This window comes from Oncorhynchus tshawytscha, linkage group LG31 (genome assembly GCF_018296145.1).
Source record: "Oncorhynchus tshawytscha isolate Ot180627B linkage group LG31, Otsh_v2.0, whole genome shotgun sequence".
Classification (NCBI taxonomy): Eukaryota; Metazoa; Chordata; class Actinopteri; order Salmoniformes; family Salmonidae; genus Oncorhynchus; species Oncorhynchus tshawytscha.
In genome coordinates, this window is record NC_056459.1 from 21,462,284 (window position 1) to 21,485,387 (window position 23,104).

At 41.6% G+C, this 23,104-nt stretch overlaps 2 protein-coding genes across 7 annotated transcripts in view; one reads left to right on the forward strand and one right to left on the reverse strand.

Annotated features, from left to right (window-relative positions):
• Window positions 1-21,126, reverse strand: part of bop1 (BOP1 ribosomal biogenesis factor) — a 135,013-nt gene extending 113,887 nt beyond the window's left edge. For both annotated transcript variants that reach the window (XM_024395400.2, XM_024395399.2), the window contains exons 1-2: window positions 20,970-21,126; window positions 3,238-3,477 (exon numbers count right to left, since the gene is read on the reverse strand). In XM_024395400.2, coding sequence (XP_024251168.1) covers window positions 3,238-3,477; window positions 20,970-21,068 — 339 coding nt within the window. In that variant the 5' untranslated portion in view covers window positions 21,069-21,126. The remainder of the gene's footprint in view (window positions 1-3,237; window positions 3,478-20,969) is intronic.
• Window positions 21,127-21,408: 282 nt separating this feature from the next.
• Window positions 21,409-23,104, forward strand: part of LOC112229522 (heat shock factor protein 1) — a 28,749-nt gene continuing 27,053 nt past the window's right edge. For all 5 annotated transcript variants that reach the window (XM_024395401.2, XM_024395402.2, XM_042310452.1 and 2 more), the window contains exon 1: window positions 21,409-21,841. In XM_024395401.2, coding sequence (XP_024251169.1) covers window positions 21,716-21,841 — 126 coding nt within the window. In that variant the 5' untranslated portion in view covers window positions 21,409-21,715. The remainder of the gene's footprint in view (window positions 21,842-23,104) is intronic.

A 23,104-nucleotide genomic window follows, 5' to 3' on the forward strand; every position in this document is an offset into this window, starting at 1 on the left:
ACAAACTATAGTTTTGGCAAGTCGGTTAGGACATCTTCTTTGTGCATGACACAAGTCATTTTTCCAACAATTGTTTACAGACAGATTATTTCATTTACAATTCACTGTATCACAATTCCAGTGGGTCAGAAGTTTACAAACACTAAGTTGAATGTGCCTTTAAACAGCTTGGAAAATTCCAGAAAACGATGTCATGGCTTTAGAAGCTTCTGATAGGCTAATTGACATCATTTGAGTCAATTGGAGGTGTACCTGTGGATGTATTTCAAGGCCTACCTTCAAACTCAGGGCCTCTTCACTTGACAACATGGGAAAATCGAAAGAAATCAGCCAAGACCTCAGAAAAATAAATGTAGACCTTCACAAGTCTGGTTCATCCTTGGGAGCAATTTCCAAAGCGGTCATATCGCTCAGGAAGGAGACGAGTTCTGTCTTCTAGAGATTGTTGTGTCTTTGGCTATGCTGGATTAAGTGATATGACATGCTATTCTACAAAATAATTTGTCCGTAATTAATATTACCTGATTGAGCTAATCATGTAAATGTAATTAACTAGAGAGTCGGGCACCACAAAATAATATTTATAGAGCTGTTATCTTCCGAATAAACTCTTAAAGACCTAGTAATATTTTACATCAATAGCAGTCAATATTAATCATCATCTTAATTCAGTCTCATCTGAAAGTTGTAAATTCGTATTTATCTGCACGAACCCTGGCTAACAAGTTGAATCAGCAATACAATATTGGGTTTCATTATTTATTTACTAAATGCCTAACTAATCACACAGAATTACACACACACACACAATTAAATCATAACTTGATTACAAATTACGTCATAAAAGGAAAACGTCCCTAGCGGGCGGAACAGATATGACAGCTTGTTACACAAAAGAAAAGGGGCTGGGTGAAAGTGAAAGAGCGGGAAGACTGAGGAACAAAGGGCAAAGCTGTGCTATCGTAAATACAGTATCTTATGCATTCTAAATTACAGCCCATTTGGAAAAGGAAAATGCAATAAATATTTACTCTGAGCTGCGCTTTGGTAGGTTGGTGGTAGATGGAAGGCCGTGTTGCCCAACCGAGTCCTTTGACGAATGTCTCTGGTTGTCAATTGAATACGTTGTAGTAACGTTGTTGTGTGGTAAACTGGATACTCTGACTGTTCTTTCCTAACCCTCGTTTGCAGCGGCTGTTGCTAACTCAAAGGCTAGGAGGTTACTTCTGTAGTGAATAAGAGTTCAAAGTTTATACCATTTGCAACCAAAGCTCACGCTGAGGTTGGCTTCGTTCTGTAGTTATTATCTGAACCATTCAGACATCGGACCGTCGTCCTCACGTCCTCGGAACAGGAGGTTATATTGTCGTCAAGGGCTTATATAGGAAGGGAGAGGAGGACATGTTTGAAAAGTTTTATAGCCCATGTCCCTTCACAGGGGCGGGCCACTGATTGAAGAGCCCTATCTTATTGAAACCCAAATCTCACATTTTAGAAGCTAAAATCACATTTCATCCCATCACAAATAATTTCATATTCAAACATTTAAATTGAACAACAATTCCATGTGAATCCGGTAACTCTGATGTGTAGACTTTCCACTGTAGAGTTTGTCATCTTATCATTGATGAGAATGTCTCAGATGACAACCGAACTGACATCATATTCATTAAGTACCATATGTTCAATTGGTCTGATTACCAGAATATAGTTCATTTCCCCCCACCTTCTGATGTTCCCAGAATTTCTATGTTACCCAAGGGTTTGGCAAATGTAACATCAGTAAGGTAGAGAGAGGGAAAAGGGGGGAAGAGGTATTTATGACTGTCATAAACCTACCACCAGGCCAACGTCATGACAAAATGAACATACATTGCTGCGAAAAGTGCAAATCAATCCCAGAACAGCAAAAGGACATTGTGAAGATGCTGGAGGAAACAGATACAAAAGTATCTATGTCCACAGTAAAACGAGTCCTATATCGACGTAACCTGAAAGGCCACTCAGCAAGGAAGAAGCCACTGCTCCAAAACCACCATAAAAAAAAAAGTTATTGGAGTGGCCATCACAAAGCCCTGACCTCAATCCTATAGAGTATTTGTGGGCAGAACTGTAAAAGCATGTGCGAGCAAGGAGGCCTACAAACCTGACTCAGTTACACCAGCTCTGTCAGGAGGAATGGGCCAAAATTCACCCAACTTATTGTGGGAAGCTTGTGGAAGGCTACCCAAAACATTTGACCCAAGTTAAACAATTTAAAGACAATGCTACCAAGTACTAATTGAGTGCATGTAAACGTCTGACCCACTGGGAATGTGATGAAAGAAGTAAAAGCTTAAATCATTCTTTCTACTATTATTCTGACATTTTACATTCTTAAAATAAAGTAGTGATCCTAACTGACCTAAGACAGGGAATTTTTACTAGGATTAAATGTCAGGAATTGTGAAAAACTGAGTTTAAATGTATTTGGCTAAGGTGTATGTAAACTTCCGACTTCAACTGTATGTTTCCGTAGAAATCCAAGGGTGCCTTTGACTGTGAGTCAAAATTACCTGAATGTATTTGTAGCATTTGATGTCCACATGGATTTATCAGAAACACGCTGTTTGACAAAGAAATATACGTACACCTATTGGGAAATGACTGTCAGTCGCTTTATCATTCCTTGATAACACGACAACTGAAGTAACAGAAAGTTACCATTCATTTAAGAAAGTAGCATAGTTTAGCGCATGAAAGTTGTGCTTCTTCCTTACCTTTGAGAAATCAGAACACTCAGAAATCCCCTACTTCGGCCAAAATGTCCAGAATGCTCTGAGCACTCAGAGAAAATACTCAATTTGCAAGCCAGCTTTCTGATTCTACCCATCTAGTAATCGCACAACACACTTCACCTATCCAACAACACTGCAATGACTTAATAGCCATTTACTGCTGTGATGAAGAATGTATAGATGCATTTTGCAAGAACACGAAGAAATGTGTGATCTTGTTGAGTCAGGTGCTGCCAAGGTACAAAAAATAGTCACAAAATAAAATAGATTCCCACACTGCTGACTACTCCGTTTATAGAGTCTAAGGTCTGACAAAGTCAAGACCTTTGGGTCAAAACGTTTGCACTCAATAAACTACCTTTAACTAGAGCTTAGTGTTTCTCCGGGCAAGATCACGTGGTCAGGAAAAACTCAGGACCCTGCAATATAATTTGTGTAAAATAAATACTCCCATATTCACCTTAGGCTCAGCTGGTTCAGCAGATGTTTCAGCACCACTGCTATTCTTCAGATTTTCATCTAGTATGACAGCAGCATCATCAACATCCTCCTCCTCCTCTTCCCAATCATCCTCTTCTTCTTCATCAATGTCACTCCCAGAGTCATCCAGTCCTGAGAACACACTCTCCTCGCTATCTGAGAGGTCCTCATCTCCTTCTTCCCCAGCCTTCTCAGTGACGTCTTTGTCAAATATGGGAAGCTGAAATAGCAGAGACATGTAGATTTGCATAGATGGGCAAACATGAATGAGTAAGCACTTAAATGAGACAAAATGAATAAAGAATCTAGATAGCTAGCTACCTAACCTAAAATAAAACATTGTCATTGACAATAGTGGACAGGACAAACCAGTTCACATTTTCTGATATATCATCCAATTAAATCAAATCACAGCACATTTTTGGACTCATTCAGCAGTTTTTCCCTGATTAATTAGAATACAATTAGAAATGAATGTGGAAATGTAATTTTATATTCGATAAACATAAGCTGAAAATAATGCCATCGCTGCTTCCTGTTGACAACTTTTGATAAATAGTCCAATGTCCAAATATTGTATTCAAGTGTCCAAATCAATAATCAATACGCAGAAACAGTTTGTGATAAATTGAAAACAAACATAAAATGTAATACCAACACATTCATGTACCACAATACTAATCGTATTACTTGTATTATTATTTTTCACCTTATAAACTGCATATGCACCAAAAACCCTGTTGGTTTGACAAGTGGCAATAATTATTTATCCATCACTCATACCGATAACACGTTGCAATCAATAGTCAATCAATAGACACGTCCTGTTCAAACTAACACTACTGAAAAACCACACAGAATCTAGGAATAATATGTATATCACTGGTTAGAGGACTTGCAGAAGAACGCAGCAGCTGCATTTTGGAATGTTGCATTTTGTTTCAAGTCGGTTGCCAACACTGAAAGGTAAACGCAACACTATTTTGTTAATCATATCGATATCACATTGAAATCAAAAGAGCAGGGGCAAAAGTTTAGGTCATATGTACTGTTTGAGCTAACACTATTCAAAGGCCACCCGGAATCTGAGAATAATTGATACACTACTGGTTAGAAAATAATTTGCAAAGACAGCAGTCTACATTTCGGAATGTCGGATTGAGATTCTGGGAGGTTGCGGAAACAAAATCAGTTTCTTTGTTATTTAACAGGACCCGACATAGGATATCAACACTGACAAGGGTGGCTGGCTGTTATCGGAGTGTATTGGTGTGAGGCCAGCAACTTTTATAGAGAGACCGCCCCGAATTCTCTGTGCCATTTGAGTTCGAAATCAGGCTTACTTGGGATGAAGATGTCTCCGTGATTTGGAAGGTCAATGTCGCTAGAGTTGGAAAATGTGTAATAGCAGTGCAGCAAATGGAGCGTCTGTGTGTCACTTTCTTTCGTCCCTCCATCTCATACATTATTTCCATAGGGATTTTACCCTATGACCAACACTGTCAGTATATAACAAGCTATTGCTCACATATACCCTTTAAAATCATACATTCTTGGAAAGCATGAAATACACGAGAACCTTACTGCCGATAAGTAGGAGCCGTTCCTTCTCTTGTTAGAACAAAAGACGTACCTGCTGTGTACTGACAAACCTGCCGCTTCTACTTGTAGTATCACAATGCTCGGCAGTGGACGACAAATTGACTTTGAGCCAATCAGAGAGCACAAACCTCCACGTGGGGGAGCTGACAGGAGTGACAATTGTAAAAAATAAAAAAAATATTTTTAAAAAGTCACTTTTCCTGTTCTAATTCACCCCCTTTTAATCAGAATTGTTCTAACAAACAATAAAGCTGCATAATACCCCTTTTTCTAGAGCAAGTCTTTGTATGTTTTACATCTAGCTAAGGAATTGTGTGCTTGAAGGATATTTTTTGTTCGGTTTGATAATGTGCATTAGCTTATTTGTTAGCTAGCCTGCCAACTGAGCAAGGCAGTCATACTAAATCCTTTGCCAAGCTAGCCATCTGGCCAGTGTAGCTAGTAACATAAATCCATTGTGATGTAATTGTTTTCATGAAGCAGCTGCCTGTAGCTGGCTGCAGAGAATCAATTCAGTGTCTTTACTTTACCTAGCTAGCACAACAGCTATCTAGCTAGCAAATCATGCTAACCATTTAGCTAACGTTAGCAAGCTAGCTCAAAATGTAGAGGGGCTGTATGCGATAATGTAGAGTGATATTCATTTTAATCTTGCTCCCTAGTTATATAGCTGTGGCCAACTAGCTAGTATCAACAATGGATTTCTACAACAATAGCACAGCTAACATTGACTAGACCATAAAGCAACACACACGGACATTCATTGGTAAAACAAAGCTACTGCCACCTTCTGGTTTGGAGTATTATACCAAGGCTAAGTGGCTGATGACTTCAAGGTCTTTGCTGTGTGAAAAACAAGAGAGATTGACTTCCAACACTGTTCAACAACCATATGGAATTCCGGGTCTCTGGCAGCGTTTGGATCTGCGGTCAAGAAGTAAGTAACAAGTATTTTCTTTTGTGTATATAGTTTGTCCAATGGAAATAAAGTGGTCATTCATTTTTGTCCATTAGGCATATGGATCCCATAACCTCCCGGCCGGCTAGGCACTCCCTAGCCGGCCGGGATGATGACATCCGCTACTCATTCACTCAGCCTATTGAGTCCATTGGCCTAACTCACACAACTACCCTATGCCTTGACCTCCTTCTCACCTCTCTCTCCAGATGACATACTGCGACTAGTGAGGTCTGGCCGACCGACAACCTGCCAGCTCGACCCCATCCCCTCCTCCAGACCCTCTCTGGAGACCTTCTCCCATTCCTCACTTCCCTCATCCCTAATCACTGGCTACGTCCCCTCTGACTTCAAAATGGCCAGAGTTGCTCCCCTCCTCAAGAAACCAACACTCGACTCATCGGATGTCAACAACTATAGACCCCTATCCGTTATTCTTTCCAAAACACTTGAGCGTGCGGTCTCTGATCAACCTCCTCGTTATCTCTCTCAGAACAATCTTCTTGACCCCAACCAGGCTTCAAGACGGGTCACTCAGAGACTGCTCCTGTGTCACAGAGGCTCACAGCACAGCCAAAGCTAACGCTCTCCTCTGTTCTCATCCTCCTAGATCTATCCCCTGCCTTCGACACCGCAAACCATCAGATCCTCCTCCCCACCCTCTCAGGGCTAGGCGTTTCAGGCTATGCACACTCTTGGATTGCATCTTACCTGGCCATATGTCACAAACCCCAGATGTGCCTTATTGCTATTATAAAATGGTTTACCAACATAATTAGAGCAGTAAAAATATGTTTTGTCATACCCGTGGCAAACATGTCTGATATACCACAGCTATCAGCCAATCAGCATCCAGGGCTCGAACCACCCAGTTTATAAATATTAATAACGGCCCTTACAGCGCAAGTTTTTGCACGCGGTACCAGAATTCTATGCTGTTGATCTGAATTTGATTGTTGCATTTCGCCACTATTCTCTACACCATTTGATAATTGTATAATTATTATTATAATCTATATTACATGTATTATCTGAAAAAGGCTTTGGTATTAGCATGTTTGAGGGCGGGAAACCTGAGCTGATAAATTCGGTGTATTTGATACAATAGTGGCATACAAAGTGATAGCTGGGTATGAGCATGTATTACATATGGCGACCATGGCTAAGGCCGGGAAAGGCTGGTATACCAAATAATTTTTCCCTTTAAATTGTATTTATTTATTCTACATCACCATGTCAACGTATTCTCACCACTGGACATGTAGCTTCCAGATGTCTGCCTGTCACCGGGCGAGGAAGATATTTCTCATTAAATGCGGTGAGTATTATGGCTTGGATAGGTTTTAGCCTGGTCGAGGCAGAGGATAATGAGAACAGGCTGGTGGACGAACTCATGTTAGCAACAAAGTGAGTTAGTTTGTGCGGGCGATTAGATTGAATGGTGCGTGCGTGTAATCAGCTATATTGTATGCAGAGACCGTGGCATGAGTAAAGCCGACACAAATGTGACGCCATTTCTGGTCACAACTTGCAGACTTGTTTACGTGTTGCTGTGCGTTTTGTTGCCAACCTTACTTTGCTACCTGACAACTTTACGGTTTTTACTTTTTAATTACCGTTTATGTTTTAGGTTTTTCCCCTCACTCAACTTTTTTTTCATTCAACTTTTTCACTCCGGAAGCTTTATCTGGACGTGGTTCGTCATGACCTCCAACAGCCGAAGCTAAGTAGTAACATTAACATGATGCCTTCTAATTGCAGTCGCTGTACTCATAATATACAGGAGAACGATCGCCTTACAGCGAGGATAGCTATGCTGCAAGCCCAGCTTCAGACGCAATCGTTAGGCAAGGGTAATTTCAGTGTAGGAAAGGATGAAACAGCGTCTGTGCCACCAGTAAGTACAGACAGTAACGTTTGTATAAATCCCCTCGCACGGTACCCGCAGCCGGACAACTGTCTCACGGTTTCTGGAGGGAAATGCTGTAGGAATTGGTGTCGCTCATTCAGCCGACAGAAACTTTCAACCGGTTTTCCCCATTAAGCAACGAGTCGGAGTCAGAGCCCGAGCCTTCTCTTGTCTCTACACCTCCCGTTACGGGGTCTGAGACGCCGAAGCTTCCCACCATTAGCTCTGACAAATTGAAAACTCTAGTCATTGGCGACTCCATTACCCGCAGTATTAGACTTAAAACGAATCATCCAGCGATCATACACTGTTTACCAGGGGTTAGGGCTCCCGACGTTAAGGCTAATCTGAAGATGGTGCTGGCTAAAGCTAAAGCTGGCGAGTGTAGAGAGTAAAGAGATTGTTGGTCCCGACGTGGATAACTATGTTAGGATGAAACAGTAGGTCACCAAGCGCAACATAGCTTCAGCGTGTAAATCAGCTAGAAAGATGTGTCGGCATCGAGTAATTGTCTCTGGCCCCCTCCCAGTTAGGGGGAGTGATGAGCTCTATAGCAGAGTCCCACAACTCAATCGCTGGTTGAAAACTGTTTTCTGCCCCTCCCAAAAGATAGAATTTGTAGATAATTGGCCCTCTTTCTGGGACTCACCCACAAACAGGACCAAGCCTGGCATGGTGAGGAGTGACAGACTCCATTCTAGCTGGAGGGGTGCTCTCATCTTATCTACCAACATAGACAGGGCTCTAACTCCTCTAGCTCCACAATGAAATAGGGTGCAGGCCAGGCAGCAGGCTGTTAGCCAGCCTGCCAGCTTAGTGGAGTAACGAGCACAGTCAGCGTAGTCAGCTCAGCTACCCCCATTAAGACCGTGTCTGTGCCTCGACCTAGGTTGGGCCAAACTAAACATGACGGTGTTCGCCTTAGCAATCTCACTAGGATAAAGACCTCCTCCATTCTCGTCATTACTGAAAGAGATTGTGATACCTCACATCTCAAAATAGGGCTACTTAACCTCTCTAGGGTAGGGGGTAGCATTCGGAATTTTGGATGAAAAGCATGCCCAAATTAAACGGCATGCTACTCGGGCCCAGAAGATATGATATGCATATAACTGGTAGATTTGGATAGAAAACACTCTAAAGTTTCCAAAACTGTTAAAATAGTGTCTGTGCATATAACAGGACTGATTTAGCAAGCAAAAACCTGAGAAAAATCCATTCAGGAAGTAGTTTTTTTTGTTGTTGTAGTTTTGTAGTTTTCTATTCAATGCCATTACAGCATCCATTGACTTAGGACTCCATTTTCAGTTCCTATGCCTTCCACTAGATGTCAACAGTCCTTAGAAATCGTTTCTGGCTTGTATTCTTATAAATGAGGGAGTAAGACCAGTCTGAACGAATGGACCCTAACGTGACGCAGAGTTTTTTTCAGGCACATGTGCATTTCTTGTTTACATTGTTGTAAACAAACATTACTTTTGTATGTATTTTTAGAAGAAGAAAAAACATTTCTAGAAGGAGGAGCAGTTATTCCACTCTCACATATATAAAATCAGCAGTATCTTCTAGGCTGCCAACAACAGTGTTCTTTATATTGAAGACGTTACTGTCCGGTTGAAATATAATAGATCATTTAGGCTAAAAAAAACAACCTGAGGATCGAATATAAACATCGTTTGACATGTTTCTATGAACTTTACGGATACAATTTGGATTTTTTTTGTCTGATTGTTTTGACTGAATTTGAGCCTGTGGATTACTGAAGAAAACTCGCTAACAAAACGGAGGTTTTTGGATATAAACTTCATCGAACAAAAGGAACATGTATTGAGTAAATTCATGTCTTCTGATTGCCACCATATGAAGATCAAATCAAATCAAATTTTATTTGTCACATACACATGGTTAGCAGATGTTAATGCGAGTGTAGCGAAATGCTTGTGCTTCTAGTTCCGACAATGCAGTAATAACGAACAAGTAATCTAACTAACAATTCCAAAATACTACTGTCTTATACACAGTGTAAGGGGATAAAGAATATGTACATAAGGATATATGAATGAGTGATGGTACAGAGCAGCATAGGCAAGATACAGTAGATGATATCGAGTACAGTATATACATATGAGATGAGTATGTAAACCAAGTGGCATAGTTAAAGTGGCTAGTGATACATGTATTACATAAGGATGCAGTCGATGATATAGAGTACAGTATCTACGTATGCATATGAGATGAATAATGTAGGGTAAGTAACATTATATAAGGTAGCATTGTTTAAAGTGGCTAGTGATATATTTACATCATTTCCCATCAATTCCCATTATTAAAGTGGCTGGAGTAGAGTCAGTGACATTGACAGTGTGTTGGCAGTAGCCACTCAATGTTAGTGGTGGCTGTTTAACAGTCTGATGGCCTTGAGATAAGCTGTTTTTCAGTCTCTCGGTCCCAGCTTTGATGCACCTGTACTGACCTCGCCTTCTGGATGACAGCGGGGTGAACAGGCAGTGGCTCGGGTGGTTGATGTCCTTGATGATCTTTATGGCCTTCCTGTAGCATCGGGTGGTGTAGGTGTCCTGGAGGGCAGGTAGTTTGCCCCCGGTGATGCGTTGTGCAGACCTCACTACCCTCTGGAGAGCCTTACGGTTGAGGGCGGTGCAGTTGCCATACCAGGCGGTGATACAGCCCGCCAGGATGCTCTCGATTGTGCATCTGTAGAAGTTTGTGAGTGCTTTTGGTGACAAGCCGAATTTCTTCAGCCTCCTGAGGTTGAAGAGCGCTGCTGCGCCTTCCTCACGATGCTGTCTGTGTGAGTGGACCAATTCAGTTTGTCTGTGATGTGTATGCCGAGGAACTTAAAACTTGCTACCCTCTCCACTACTGTTCCATCGATGTGGATGGGGGTGTTCCCTCTGCTGTTTCCTGAAGTCCACAATCATCTCCTTAGTTTTGTTGACGTTGAGTGTGAGGTTATTTTCCTGACACCACACTTCACCTCCTCCCTGTAGGCCGTCTCGTCGTTGTTGGTAATCAAGCTGTTGTGTCGTCCGCAAACTTGATGATTGAGTTGGAGGCGTGCATGGCCACGCAGTCGTGGGTGAACAGGGAGTACAGGAGAGGGCTCAGAACGCATGTGGGGCCCCAGTGTTGAGGATCAGCGGGGAGGAGAGGTTGTTGCCTACCCTCACCACCTGGGGGCGGCCCGTCAGGAAGTCCAGAACCCAGTTGCACAGGGCGGGGTCGAGACCCAGGGTCTCGAGCTTGATGACGAGCTTGGAGGGTACTATGGTGTTGAATGCCGAGCTGTAGTCGATGAACAGCATTCTCACATAGGTATTCCTCTTGTCCAGATGGGTTAGGGCAGTGTGCAGTGTGGTTGAGATTGCATCGTCTGTGTAGATCAAAGGTAAGGGATTAATTCTCTCTCCATTTCTGAGTTTTGTAACGCTTCTGCTTGGCTGGTTACAATAATTTGTCAACTGGGCTATGTTCTGGGCTAGGTATGCTTTCCCCGAAAAGCATTTTATAAATATGACACTGTGGTTGGTTTAACAAGAAGTTCATCTTTAAATGTTAATATGTTAATATTGTTAATAAATATGTTTTGTTTTCTGGATTTTTATGATGAGCATTTCTGTAATTGAATTTGGCACCCTGCAACCTCACTGGATGTTGGCCAGATACCCTAGAGAGGTTAATGTTAGATCCCTTACTTCAAAGGCAATTATAGTCAATGAACTAATCACTGATCATAATCTTGATGTGATTGGCCTGACTGAAACATGGCTAGTGACCATATCCCCCGTGCATCCCGCAAAGGCGGAGGTGTTGCTAATATTTACAATAGCAAATTTCAATTTACAAACAAAAAATGATGTTTTCGTCTTTTGAGCTTCTAGTCATGAAATCTATGCAGCCTACTCAATCACTTTTTATAGCTACTGTTTACAGGCCACCTGGGCCATATAAAGCGTTATTCATTGAGTTCACTGAATTCCTATCGGACCTTGTAGTCATAGCAGATAATATTCAAATTTTTGCTGACTTGAATATTCACATGAAAAAGTCCACAGACCCACTCCAAAAGGCTTTCGGAGCCATCATCAACTCAGTGGGTTTTGTCCAACATGTCTCTGGACCTACTCACTGTCACAGTCATACTCTGGACCTAGTTTTGTCCCATGGAATAAATGTTGTGGATCTTAATGTTTTTCCTCATAATCCGGTACTATCGGATCACCATATTATTACGTTTACAATTGCAACAAATAATCTGCTCAGACCCCAACCAAGGAACATCAAAAGTCGTGCTATAAATTCACAGACAACACAAAGATTCCTTGATGTCCTTCCAGACTCCCTCTGTCTACCCAAGGACGTCAGAGGACAAAAATCAGTTAACCACCTAACTGAGGAACTCAATTTAACCTTGCGCAATACCCTAGATGCAGTTGCACACCTAAAAACTAAAAACATTTGTCATAAGAAACTAGCTCCCTGGTATACAGAAAATACCCGAGCTCTGAAGCAAGCTTCCAGAAAATTGGAACGGAAATGTCACCTCACCAAACTGGAAGTCTTCCGACTAGCTTGGAAAGACAGTACCGTGCAGTATTGAAGAGCCCTTACTGCTGCTCGATCATCCTATTTTTCCAACTTAATTGAGTAAAATAAGAACAATCCTAAATTTCTTTTTGATACTGTCGCAAAGCTAACTAAAAGCAGCATTCCCCAAGAGAGGATGGCTTTCACTTCAGCAGTAATACATTCATGAACTTCTTTGAGGAAAAGATCATGATTATTAGAAAGCAAATTACGGACTCCTCTTTAAATCTGCGTATTCCTTCAAAGCTCAGTTGTCCTGAGTCTGCACAACTCTGCCAGGACCTAGGATCAAGGGAGACACTCAAGTGTTTTAGTACTATATCTCTTGACACAATGATCAAAATAATCATGGCCTCTAAACCTTCAAGCTGCATACTGGACCCTATTCCAACTAAACTACGTTAAGTGCTGCTTCCTGTGCTTGGCCCTTAATAAACAGCTCTCTATCCACCGGATGTGTACCAAACTCACCAAAAGTGGCAGTAATAAAGCCAAACCTTGATCCAGAAAATATAAAAAACTATCGGCCTATATCGAATCTTCCATTCCTCTCAAATCTTAGAAAATGCTGTTGCGCAGCAACTCACTGCCTTCCTGAAGACAAACAATGTATACAAAATGCTTCAGTCTGATTTTAGACCCCATCATAGCACTGAGACTGCACTTGTGAAGGTGGTAAATTACCTTTTAATGGCATCAGACCGAGGCTTTGCATCTGTCCTCGTGCTCCAAGACCTTAGTGCTGCTTTTGATACCATCGATCACCACATTCTTTTGGAGAGATTGGAAACCCAAATTGGTCTACACGGACAAGTTCTGGCCTGGTTTAGATCTTATCTGTCGGAAAGATTTCAGTTGGTCTCTGTGAATGGTTTGTCCTCTGACAAATCAACTGTAAATTTCGGTATTCCTCAAGGCTCCGTCTTAGGACCACTATTGTTTTCACTATATATTTTACCTCTTGGGGATGTCATTCGAAAACATTATGTTAACTTTCACTGCTATGCGGATGACACACAGCTGTACATTTCAATGAAACATGGTGAAGCCCCAAAATTGCCCTCGCTAGAAGCCCGTGTTCCAGACATAAGGAAGTGGATGGCTGCAAACTTTCTACTTTTAAACTCGGGAAAATCAGAGATGCTTGTTCTAGGTCCCAAAAAAGAAAGAGATCTTCTGTTGAATCTGACAATTAATCTTAATGGTTGTACAGTCATCTCAAATAAAACTGTGAAGGACCTCGGCGTTACTCTGGACCCTGATCTCTCTTTTGACGAACATATCAAGACTGTTTCAAGGACAGCTTTTTTTCCATCTACGTAACATTGCAAAAATCAGAAACGCTGTCCAAAAATGCAGAAAAATGAATCCATGCTTTTGTTACTTCTAGGTTAGACTACTGCAATGCTCTACTTTCCGGCTACCCGGATAAAGCACTAAATAAACTTCAGTTGGTGCTAAATACGGCTGCTTGAATCCTGACTAGAACCCCCAAAAAATTATATTACTCCAGTGCTAGCCTCCCTACACTGGCTTCCTGTCAAGGCAAAGGCTGATTTCAAGGTTTCACTGCTAACCTACAAAGCATTACATGGGCTTGCTCCTACCTAGCTCTCTGATTTGGTCGTACATACCTACACGTACGCTACGGTCACAAGACGCAGGCCTCCTAATTGTCCCTATAATTTCTAAGCAAACAGCTGGAGGCAGGGCTTTCTCCTATAGAGCTCCATTTTTATGGAATGGTCTGCCTACCCATGTGAGAGACGCAGACTCGGTCTCAACCTTTATGTCTTTACTGAAGACTCGTCTCTTCAGTGGGTCATATGATTGAGTGTAGTCTGGCCCAGGAGTGTGAAGGTGAACGGAAAGGCTCTGGAGCAACGAACCGCCCTTGCTGTCTCTGCCTGGCCGGTTCCCCCCTTTCCACTGGGATTCTCTGCCTCTAAACCTATTACAGGGGCTGAGTCACTGGCTCTCTCTAATTCTCTCTTTATTTCTCTCTCAGAGGACCTGAGCCCTAGGACCATGCCTCAGGACTACCTGGCAGGATGACACCTTGCTGTCCCCAGTCCACCTGGCCGTGCTGCTGTTCCAGTTTCAACTGTTCCAAATCAAATCAAATGTTATTTGTCACATACACATGGTTAGCAGATGTTAATGCGAGTGTAGCGAAATGCTTGTGCTTCTAGTTCCGACTGTTCTGCCTGTGATTATTATTATTTGACCATGCTGGTCATTTAAGAACATTTGAACATCTTGGCCATGTTCTGTTATAATCTCCACCCGGCACAGCCAGAAGAGGACTGGCCATCCCTCATAGCCTGGTTTCTCTCTAGGTTTCTTCCTACGGTTTGGCCTTTCTAGGGAGTTTTTCCTAGCCACTGTGCTTCAACACCTGCATTGCTTGCGGTTTGGGGTTTTAGGCTGGGTTTCTGTACAGTACTTTGAGATACCAGCTGATGTACAAAGGGCTATATAAATAAATTTGATGCAAGGTTGTAGATAATGGGTTTTCGTAAACTATGGAGCTCGACAGGATTATCTAGGTTAATGCTTTGGCGCCATCTACGGGCTGAGTGTTATTTGGGTGGACCAGCTATCGCTCTCCTTCCAAAACGTGGTTACATTTGTATAAACTTCAAATACTACTAACTATACAGTATATTCATAGGAAAAGTTAATGTACTGTAACAACTCAAATCGTGTTCAAGTCTAAAGTAGTCTGGACTAGCATAAAGGTTGTTGGCTAGTGAAAATGATTTGATGTAAAAAATCAAATCATATTTTTCCTAGCCAACAACCATTTGGCCAAATGATTTTTATTTTATTTGAGAAAGCGTTATAAATCAAGGAATAACAAAAGTTGATTATACTTTTCTTGTTCTGTTTTATTTCAAAAATAGAACCCAGGAGTCAAACAGAAGTTTGCATTTCAGGTAAACAAACATGTTACATATTTTTGGAACATTCCCCCCCCACCAACAAACCTCTCAAGTCATAAATTTCAGAATTATATATATATTTTTAAATATCAACATAAATTGTATCAGCCACTGTCAGCCTACTTTCCACTTAGTAGTGCTTAAGGGTGTGGTCAAATCAATCAAATGGTCCTTGCCAAAGCAAGGAATTGCACACCAGGCTGTATCACATAGCTCACAGATGTACTTGGTCAACATCCTTTTCTGTCGTCAGGTAGATTGTAGACAGATCTTGCAGTGCCTCATGCTTTTTCCTTGCAGGGCGTTCTGGGGGACATCATTTGGAAAGTGGCGTCCAGTGATGCGTAGAGGATTGTCATAGGCAGGCCAGCCCCCAGCAGAAGGACGAGGGTGTGGTAGTCCTCAAGGGGCTGCTGCATCAGGTTTATCCTGTACTGCAGGTAGGGGATCACCTGTCCTGTGACCTGCCGGGGGGACAACGTGGCCGTTGAGAGCTATTTAAAAAAATGTAAATTGTTTCTTGTACCATTTTGAGGGGTTTTTCTGGCAAACAGTTCTGCATGTCCATTTTGCCATTTTGTCTTATTTTTGAATATTGGCATCCCCTTCCTGTTGGACGTAACTGTACCATAGGCCCCTGTGTTCTCACTCAAAAGGGTAGGGCTACTGTACCAGTTGTCCACAAATACAGTGTGCAACTTTGAGGTAAGGCTGCAGCATGGTGATTAACACTGATCCAGATATACCAAAATACCTCATATGTGGTGGCGCCGGTGTAGATGATCAGGTCCTATACATATCCTGTCAGACAGTCACATAAAACAAACACCTCCAAATCTGTGGCACTTTGATGGGATGTGTTGGCGGAATGCAAGCCTTCCTTTCCAAACCATGAGAGACTCATCAATGCACAAGTCCTTGTGAGGAACAAACACTCTTCCAAATGCCCCGGTAAAGCTGCCCAGGACATTCCTAATTTTGTTGGCAGTGGCATTGTTCAAAGTGGAGCACTCTCAGCAAGACAAGGAAGCGGTCCTGGGAGTAAAGGATTGGAGAAAAAAGGGGGTCTGCAGCATGGGGTCAGTAGTCCCTCACAGAGCCCTTCTTCGCTAGCCCCATCAGCAGCACCGTGACCAGGAAGGTATACATTTCACTGATGGTAGTGTTCACCCATTTTGAGAGCTTCCCTTTTACACCAGGGGCAGTCTTCTTTTTAGTTCATGAAAATACCTGCAAAAAAATATGAATATTTAGTGGGCTAAAAGCATTCAGAATTTTGATCAATTTGAAGAGAGCCCTGGGTCTTTCTGTAACATAAAAATGGGCATACCTGTTGGTTTCCTGCAACACACTCTCCACCAATTCCTCATCAATTAACCTTTTAAAACATTCTGACTCTAGGCAGGGCGCTTTGGAGGCCAGACATGGTGTCATTGAAGTCTCTCTCTGATGGTGTGAAGTGACAGAATCTCCAGCAGCGGGGAGCATCCTCCTCTCCTTTAACCTCTTCTTCCTCACAGCCCAGACAGAAGCACCAGCATCTTGGGGAGGTGTGCGATGTTCATTGCCTTCAAGGTTGTGGTGGGCACCATTTTCCTCACAGTTCAGAAGGTTTGGGTTGGGGGGGGACACAGATATACCTCATCGCTATCTGATTAACTTATGGTTACTCTGGGTTGCTAGCTCAGACCTCCTTTCCAGGGGTTTTATTTAGATGATAAACGTCTCCTGTGTTCACCCCCCTTTTGATAAATTCCCCCATCATAGTAATATTTCAACCATCATATCCCCGCACAATACCTTCCCCCATTTCCACACCCTCCCAAATCTGGCAAGGCTTTTATTTGAGTGATGATCTGTGAGGTGATAACATTTTATTTGCTTTGTGATTGGTCAAAAACTGTAAACAACTTGTCAAATCATGTGCTCCGGTTCTTGTAGACACTAACAAGCTCATGCAGATTTGTAATATGCTGAAAAGTGGCCAAATTAAGTTTATATTTTCCACGCAATAGGCGCAGCCATCTTTGACTTTGCTTACTTGCGTCTTATGCCGCATTCAAAACAACTGGGAACTCTGAAAAATACAAGGTAAAATCATGACATCAGTGATCGGAAAGTCATAGCTCTAGAAAGAGGCCCAGAGTTGGAATTCTGAGTTGGACGACCGTTCAAATTCATTTTCCCCTAGTCGGAGTTCCCAGTGGCTTTGAAATCAATGACGTCGGAAATTTCTGAGTTCCCAGTTGTTTTGAATGCGGCATTATAGTGAATGGCATACTGGGATTAGGGAGATTTCGCTTGTCAAACGTAAGCAAACATGGCAGCCATCAAAGAATTTATCTGCTGTTAGCTTATCTGACACGCATTTCTTTTCTAAACAACATTACATTAGTTTCTTGTGCTCACCAGAGATATGGTATATTGTAAACTAGTCTAGCTGTTAGGTCGCTAACTCACGTTTTGGTTTTTGTCAGTAAGTAAAGTAAGTAAAGGGGCTGAATAATTTTGCACGCCCAATTTTTCAGTTTTTGATTTGTTAAAAAGTTTGAAATATCCAATAAATGTCGTTCCACTTCATGATTGTGTCCCACTTGTTGTTGATTCTTCACAAAAAATACAGTTTTATATCTTTATGTTTGAAGCCTGAAATGTGGCAAAAGGTCGCAAAGTTCAAGGGGGCCGAATACTTTCGCAAGGCACTGTATGTGATCGTACGCATCAAAGGGTTATGAAGCATATACCTACGTAGTACCCCAGCACAGTTGAGCTAGTCACGTGTTTGTTTTTAAAAAGCACAATAGGAGAAAGCTGGAGCAGATGTGTCCAGCTATGTATTGACAGGGGTCACGTTTTATATTGAAAGTACAACAGTCTTTTTTTGCTTCAATATAGTGATCAGGGATGTGCAACTATAGTTTTCCTTCACAGAAAATACATTAGTGCAACACATTCGGCAGAAAATAGCTTCATTTTCATCAGATGACAACAGAAGTGCAACGCTATCATTTCTAATGATTAAGTCTATTATAGAAATAATGTAGCAAGCTACATTTCCTAATGTCTTAAAGTACATTTCACCTGAGGCTGGCCTGCTACACCAAGAGAATAAGCTACACAGTCGTGGTGCTATTAAAAGTGGTAGGTGAACAGCACAGGAGGCTGGTGGCACCTTAATTGGGGAGAACGGGCTTGTGGTATTGACTGGTGCAGGAATAAGTGGAATTGTATCAAATACATGGTTCAGCTGTTTGATGCAACTCCATTTGCTCCGTTCCAGACAATATTATGAGCCAGTCTCCCCTCAGCAGCCTCCTGTGGTAAACATGTCTCATCTGTAAAATTTTGATTAAAAGAAACAATATAACACATTACATTTTACTAGTAATACATTTATTGTTCAAGAAACATTAAAGTCCGCTCATCCGTTTTTTTATAGAAGCAAATATTTTGGCTGGTAAGATATCTGAGTGGCTGGTATATTTTTAAATCTACCCGTCACAGTGGCTAGTGGAAGGTGCTCTTGTTCTCCATGGACTTTACAGTGTCCCAGAACTTTTTGGAGTTAGTATCTGACTGAGCAGTGGTAGGCAGAAGCAGGCACGTAAACATTCATTCAAACAGCACTTTCGTGCGTTTTGCCAGCAGCTCTTCGTTGTGCGTCAAGCATTGCGCTGTTTATGACTTCAAACCTATCAACTCCTGAGATGAGGCTGGTGTGACCGAAGTGAAATGGCTGGCTAGTTAGCGCGCGCTAATAGTGTTTCAAACTTCACTCGCTCTGAGCCTTGGGGTGGTTGTTTCCCTTGGTCTGCATGTGTAATGCTGCTTCGATGTGGTGGCTGTTGTCGTTGTGTTGCTGGTTCGAGCCCAGGGAGGAGCGAGAAGAGGGACGGAAGCTGTACTGTTACATTGGCAATACTAAAGTGCCTATAAGAACATCCAATAGTCAAAGGTTAATGAAATACAAATGGTATAGAGGGAAATAGTCCTATAATAACTACATGCTAAAACTTCTTACCTGGGAATATTGAAGACTCATGTTAAAAGGAACCACCAGCTTTCATATGTTCTGAGCAAGGAACTGAAACGTTAGCTTTCTTACATAGCACATATTGCACTTTTACGTTCTTCTCCAACACTTTGTTTTTGCATTATTTAAACCAAGTCGAACAGGTTTCATTAACTACTTGAGGCTAAATTTATTTCATTGATGTATTATATTAAGTTAAAATAAGTGTTAATTAAGTATTGTTGTAATTGTCATTATTACAAATAAAAATAAAAAAATGCTTTAAATCGGCCGATTAATCGGTATCGGCGTTGAAAAATCATAATCGGTCGACCTCTAATTCAAACACCATAATTAAGTTTGCCAACTACACAGCGGTGGTAGGCTTGATCACCGATGACGTGACAGCCTACAGGGAGATGGTCAGTGACCTGGCAGTGTGGTGCAAGGACAACAACAACAACAACCTCCCCCTCAACAAGACAAAAGGAGCTGATCATGGACTACAGGAAACGGAGGGCCAAGCACACCCCCATCCACGGGGCTGTAGTGGAGCAAGTTGAGAGCTTAAAGTTTCCCTGTGTCCACACCCGCACCAACAGTCAAGAAGAGGGCATGACAACACCTCTTCCCCCTCAGTTGGCCGAAAAGTTTTAGCGTGGGCCCCCAGATGCTCAAAAAAGTTCTACAGCTACATCATTGAGAGCATCTTGACTTTGCTGCAGCACTGCTTGGCATGGCAACTGCTTGGATTCCGACCATAAGGTGCTACACAGGGTAGTGTGTACAGCCCAGTACATCACTGGAGCCAAGCTCCCTGCCATCCAGGATCTCTATACCAGGCGGTGTCAGACTCTTCTCTCTGCTAACGCATGGAAAGCGGTACGGATGCAACAAGTCTGGGGAAAAACAGGACTCTGAACAGCTTCTACCCAAGCCATAAGATAGTTAATAAATCGGTACCTGGACAATTTCACTAACTCATCACATATGCTGCTGTTACAGTTTATTATCTATACTGTCACCCTAGTCACTTTATGCCATCCTATTTGTACATATCTACCGCAACTACCTAGTACCCATGCACATCGACGTGGTACTGGTACCCCGTGTTTATAGCCAAGTTATCGTTACTCATTGTGTATTTATTCCTTGTGTTATCCCCCCTCTCTCTCTGCATTGTTGGGAACAGCCCCTAAGTAAGAATTTCACTGTTAATCAGCACGGACAAAACACTTTATTTGATATCCTAACAAAACAGGCATAAAAACCATATGGGAAAAATGAATGTGATGGGGAAAAAAAGAGTTAACACACAAACGCTCCAATTACTACACTGCTATCACACAATTTCCAACTCCAGGGAAATAGCATTAAGACAGTCACCCCAAGTGAGTCCGACAACACAAATGTGGGGGTCTGGCTCATCATGGACTATACTGACTGTGCAGCAAGCATGTTTGCTAGGTGAGACAGACCATTCGTTACTGTTTATACAAAAACATTATACTATTTTATTAGCTAATAGATCTGGGGGTGATTGACAAAAAAGTAGTTAAAAAACCTGCGGGGTTTGAGCTTGCACATCCACATTTCCCTACATAACAAACGTTAGCTAGCTGGTTAGCAATGCTTTACCCTTTTTAATACCGAATATACATTTCAGAAATACTTTTCCTACCTGGTCATTGTCCTCTTCAGCACCTCTTTTCTTCGCACTCTTTACTTTAGCTTTACTCATGGTTCCGTTTTTCTGTGATTCTAGAGTTACAGTAGGCATGCTTCTTGTACGTCAACAGCCGACCATGTGGGATTCCGCAAGAGGTCAAAGTTGAAAGTTGAGAGCGTTTTAAAACTGCAATTTTCTAAAGCGATTAAAAACATGGGTCTGTAATTATTTCATAATAGATAATTACACAATGTTATAGCTCAAATTAATTACCGTAAATATGCTGCAAATGTATAGGGTCTGAAAAAATTGGAGGTCAAAGTTTAAAGGTACATTTTTGTGTATTTCATATATTTTATTTCATCTTGTGTTATATTATTATATAATCAACAGTAGTACTATTTTGGCATTTAATTCATGACACTTTGGTTGTCTTTAGTGGACATTTGGTTTCCTCCCTGATGAGGTCACAAAATGGCGACCACCATGCGCCTGTGCAATGGCCTTTCTCTACGCAGTTGTTTAGATTTGTCGATTTGATGGATACTTCCACTTATAATAGTTTCTCAATTAGCTAAAAGTCTTCGAAATATTTTTGTTTGTGTTAAGATAAGGATAATTTCCAAAGAAATTGCATAGTTGTTACAGCAAAGATTGCGCTGTGTTTTGGATTTTCTTTTCTCTTGAGTTCTCATCCCTTGTTGGCTATTTTGGGAGTTTATCAACTTTTCAAGCGATTCTTGTCATTTTCGTTGATAATGGAGTTTCACGTTGGTGGGTCTGTTGGGGTCGTTGTCAGTGGGAATAACGTACCTGCATTTCTCACAAAACTTTGGACTCTTGTTGAGGATCCTGACACCGATCCTCTAATCTGCTGGAGCCCAGTGAGTTAGCTAGCGAACGTTACTAATGCTAACTAACCTACTACCTAGCTGCTGGACACCTTACTTTGTATATCGACTTGGTTCACTTTCTAGACATTTGCTATCTAAATGTCATTCAATATGTTAGCTAACTATCGGGACATAATTTAACACAGACACCGTTAACTATAACTAGCTAACTATATGATAAACCACATCAGTTAGCCAACTAGCTAGTTAGCCTTGGTAGCTAGCTTGCAAACCAGATTATACGAGTTGGTTGGACTGAGTCAGAAAGATGTTACGAACCAGCTAGCTAGTTAACTAGCCAACTTAATTTGGTCAAATGTGAAGGTGACACGTTTGTCTGGGCAGCAACTGCCAGGGGAGCTTCGTGGTCGGTGCTTTGGTAATTCCAAGCTTCAGCTGTTGCTGGGTGTCAATTATCGTAAACTGGCTAGCTATGTTAGCAATCCCTGTCTGCAGCCAGCTAATTTGGGGAACTCTGGACACAGTAACTAGCGGTTTGTGTCAAACAGCCATGCAAAACCAGACATTCATTGAAACTAGCTAGCATGGTTATGAGAAAAGGGGGTGTGAGAAAAGGGGGGTGTGGCTCTATAACAAATTTGAGAAATGGATGATGAATATGTGTATCATGCCGCCGTTGAATTGTCTGTGGCAATTTGACAGCCTTTTTCCAGACATTGCTAGCAACTATTTTATTTATATTTTTTATTCGCTACCCCACCATGTTAAACTAAAAGCGATGTAATCAACGGCCAATGTTTACTTTTTTAATTGGGACTATGACATAATTGCAAACCAGTCTGACAGTACTTTTGACAGTATTTCAATCTGAAGGAAGAAGCTATGGTTTGAAGTGACTGAAATTCATCAAATGTATTACAAAATTATTGCCTGATAACGTCCTATGATCTTCTGTGTAGAAAAAAAGCATAATTAACTAGGTTTCCAACCAACCTTTGTGCTAGTAATATACACAACATATATTTTTTGCCAAAGGCCTGTTGGAAACATTTGTGGGTGAACTTTGCCACTGGAGACAAAACACGCTAGAGAAGGTGGAATCTTTTTGTCGGAAAAATGTATTATGTGAGAAATGTCAGTGAAAACTCTTATGGGCTGATAATATTCATCATATCGAAGTAAACTTGGAGTCACGCAATGACATGTATGGTCCTCCCACTATGATTAGTTGGGAAAGCATGCAGTTTATTAGGCTACAGATTAAATGAACTTCACAGGGTGGTGAAAGTGCAA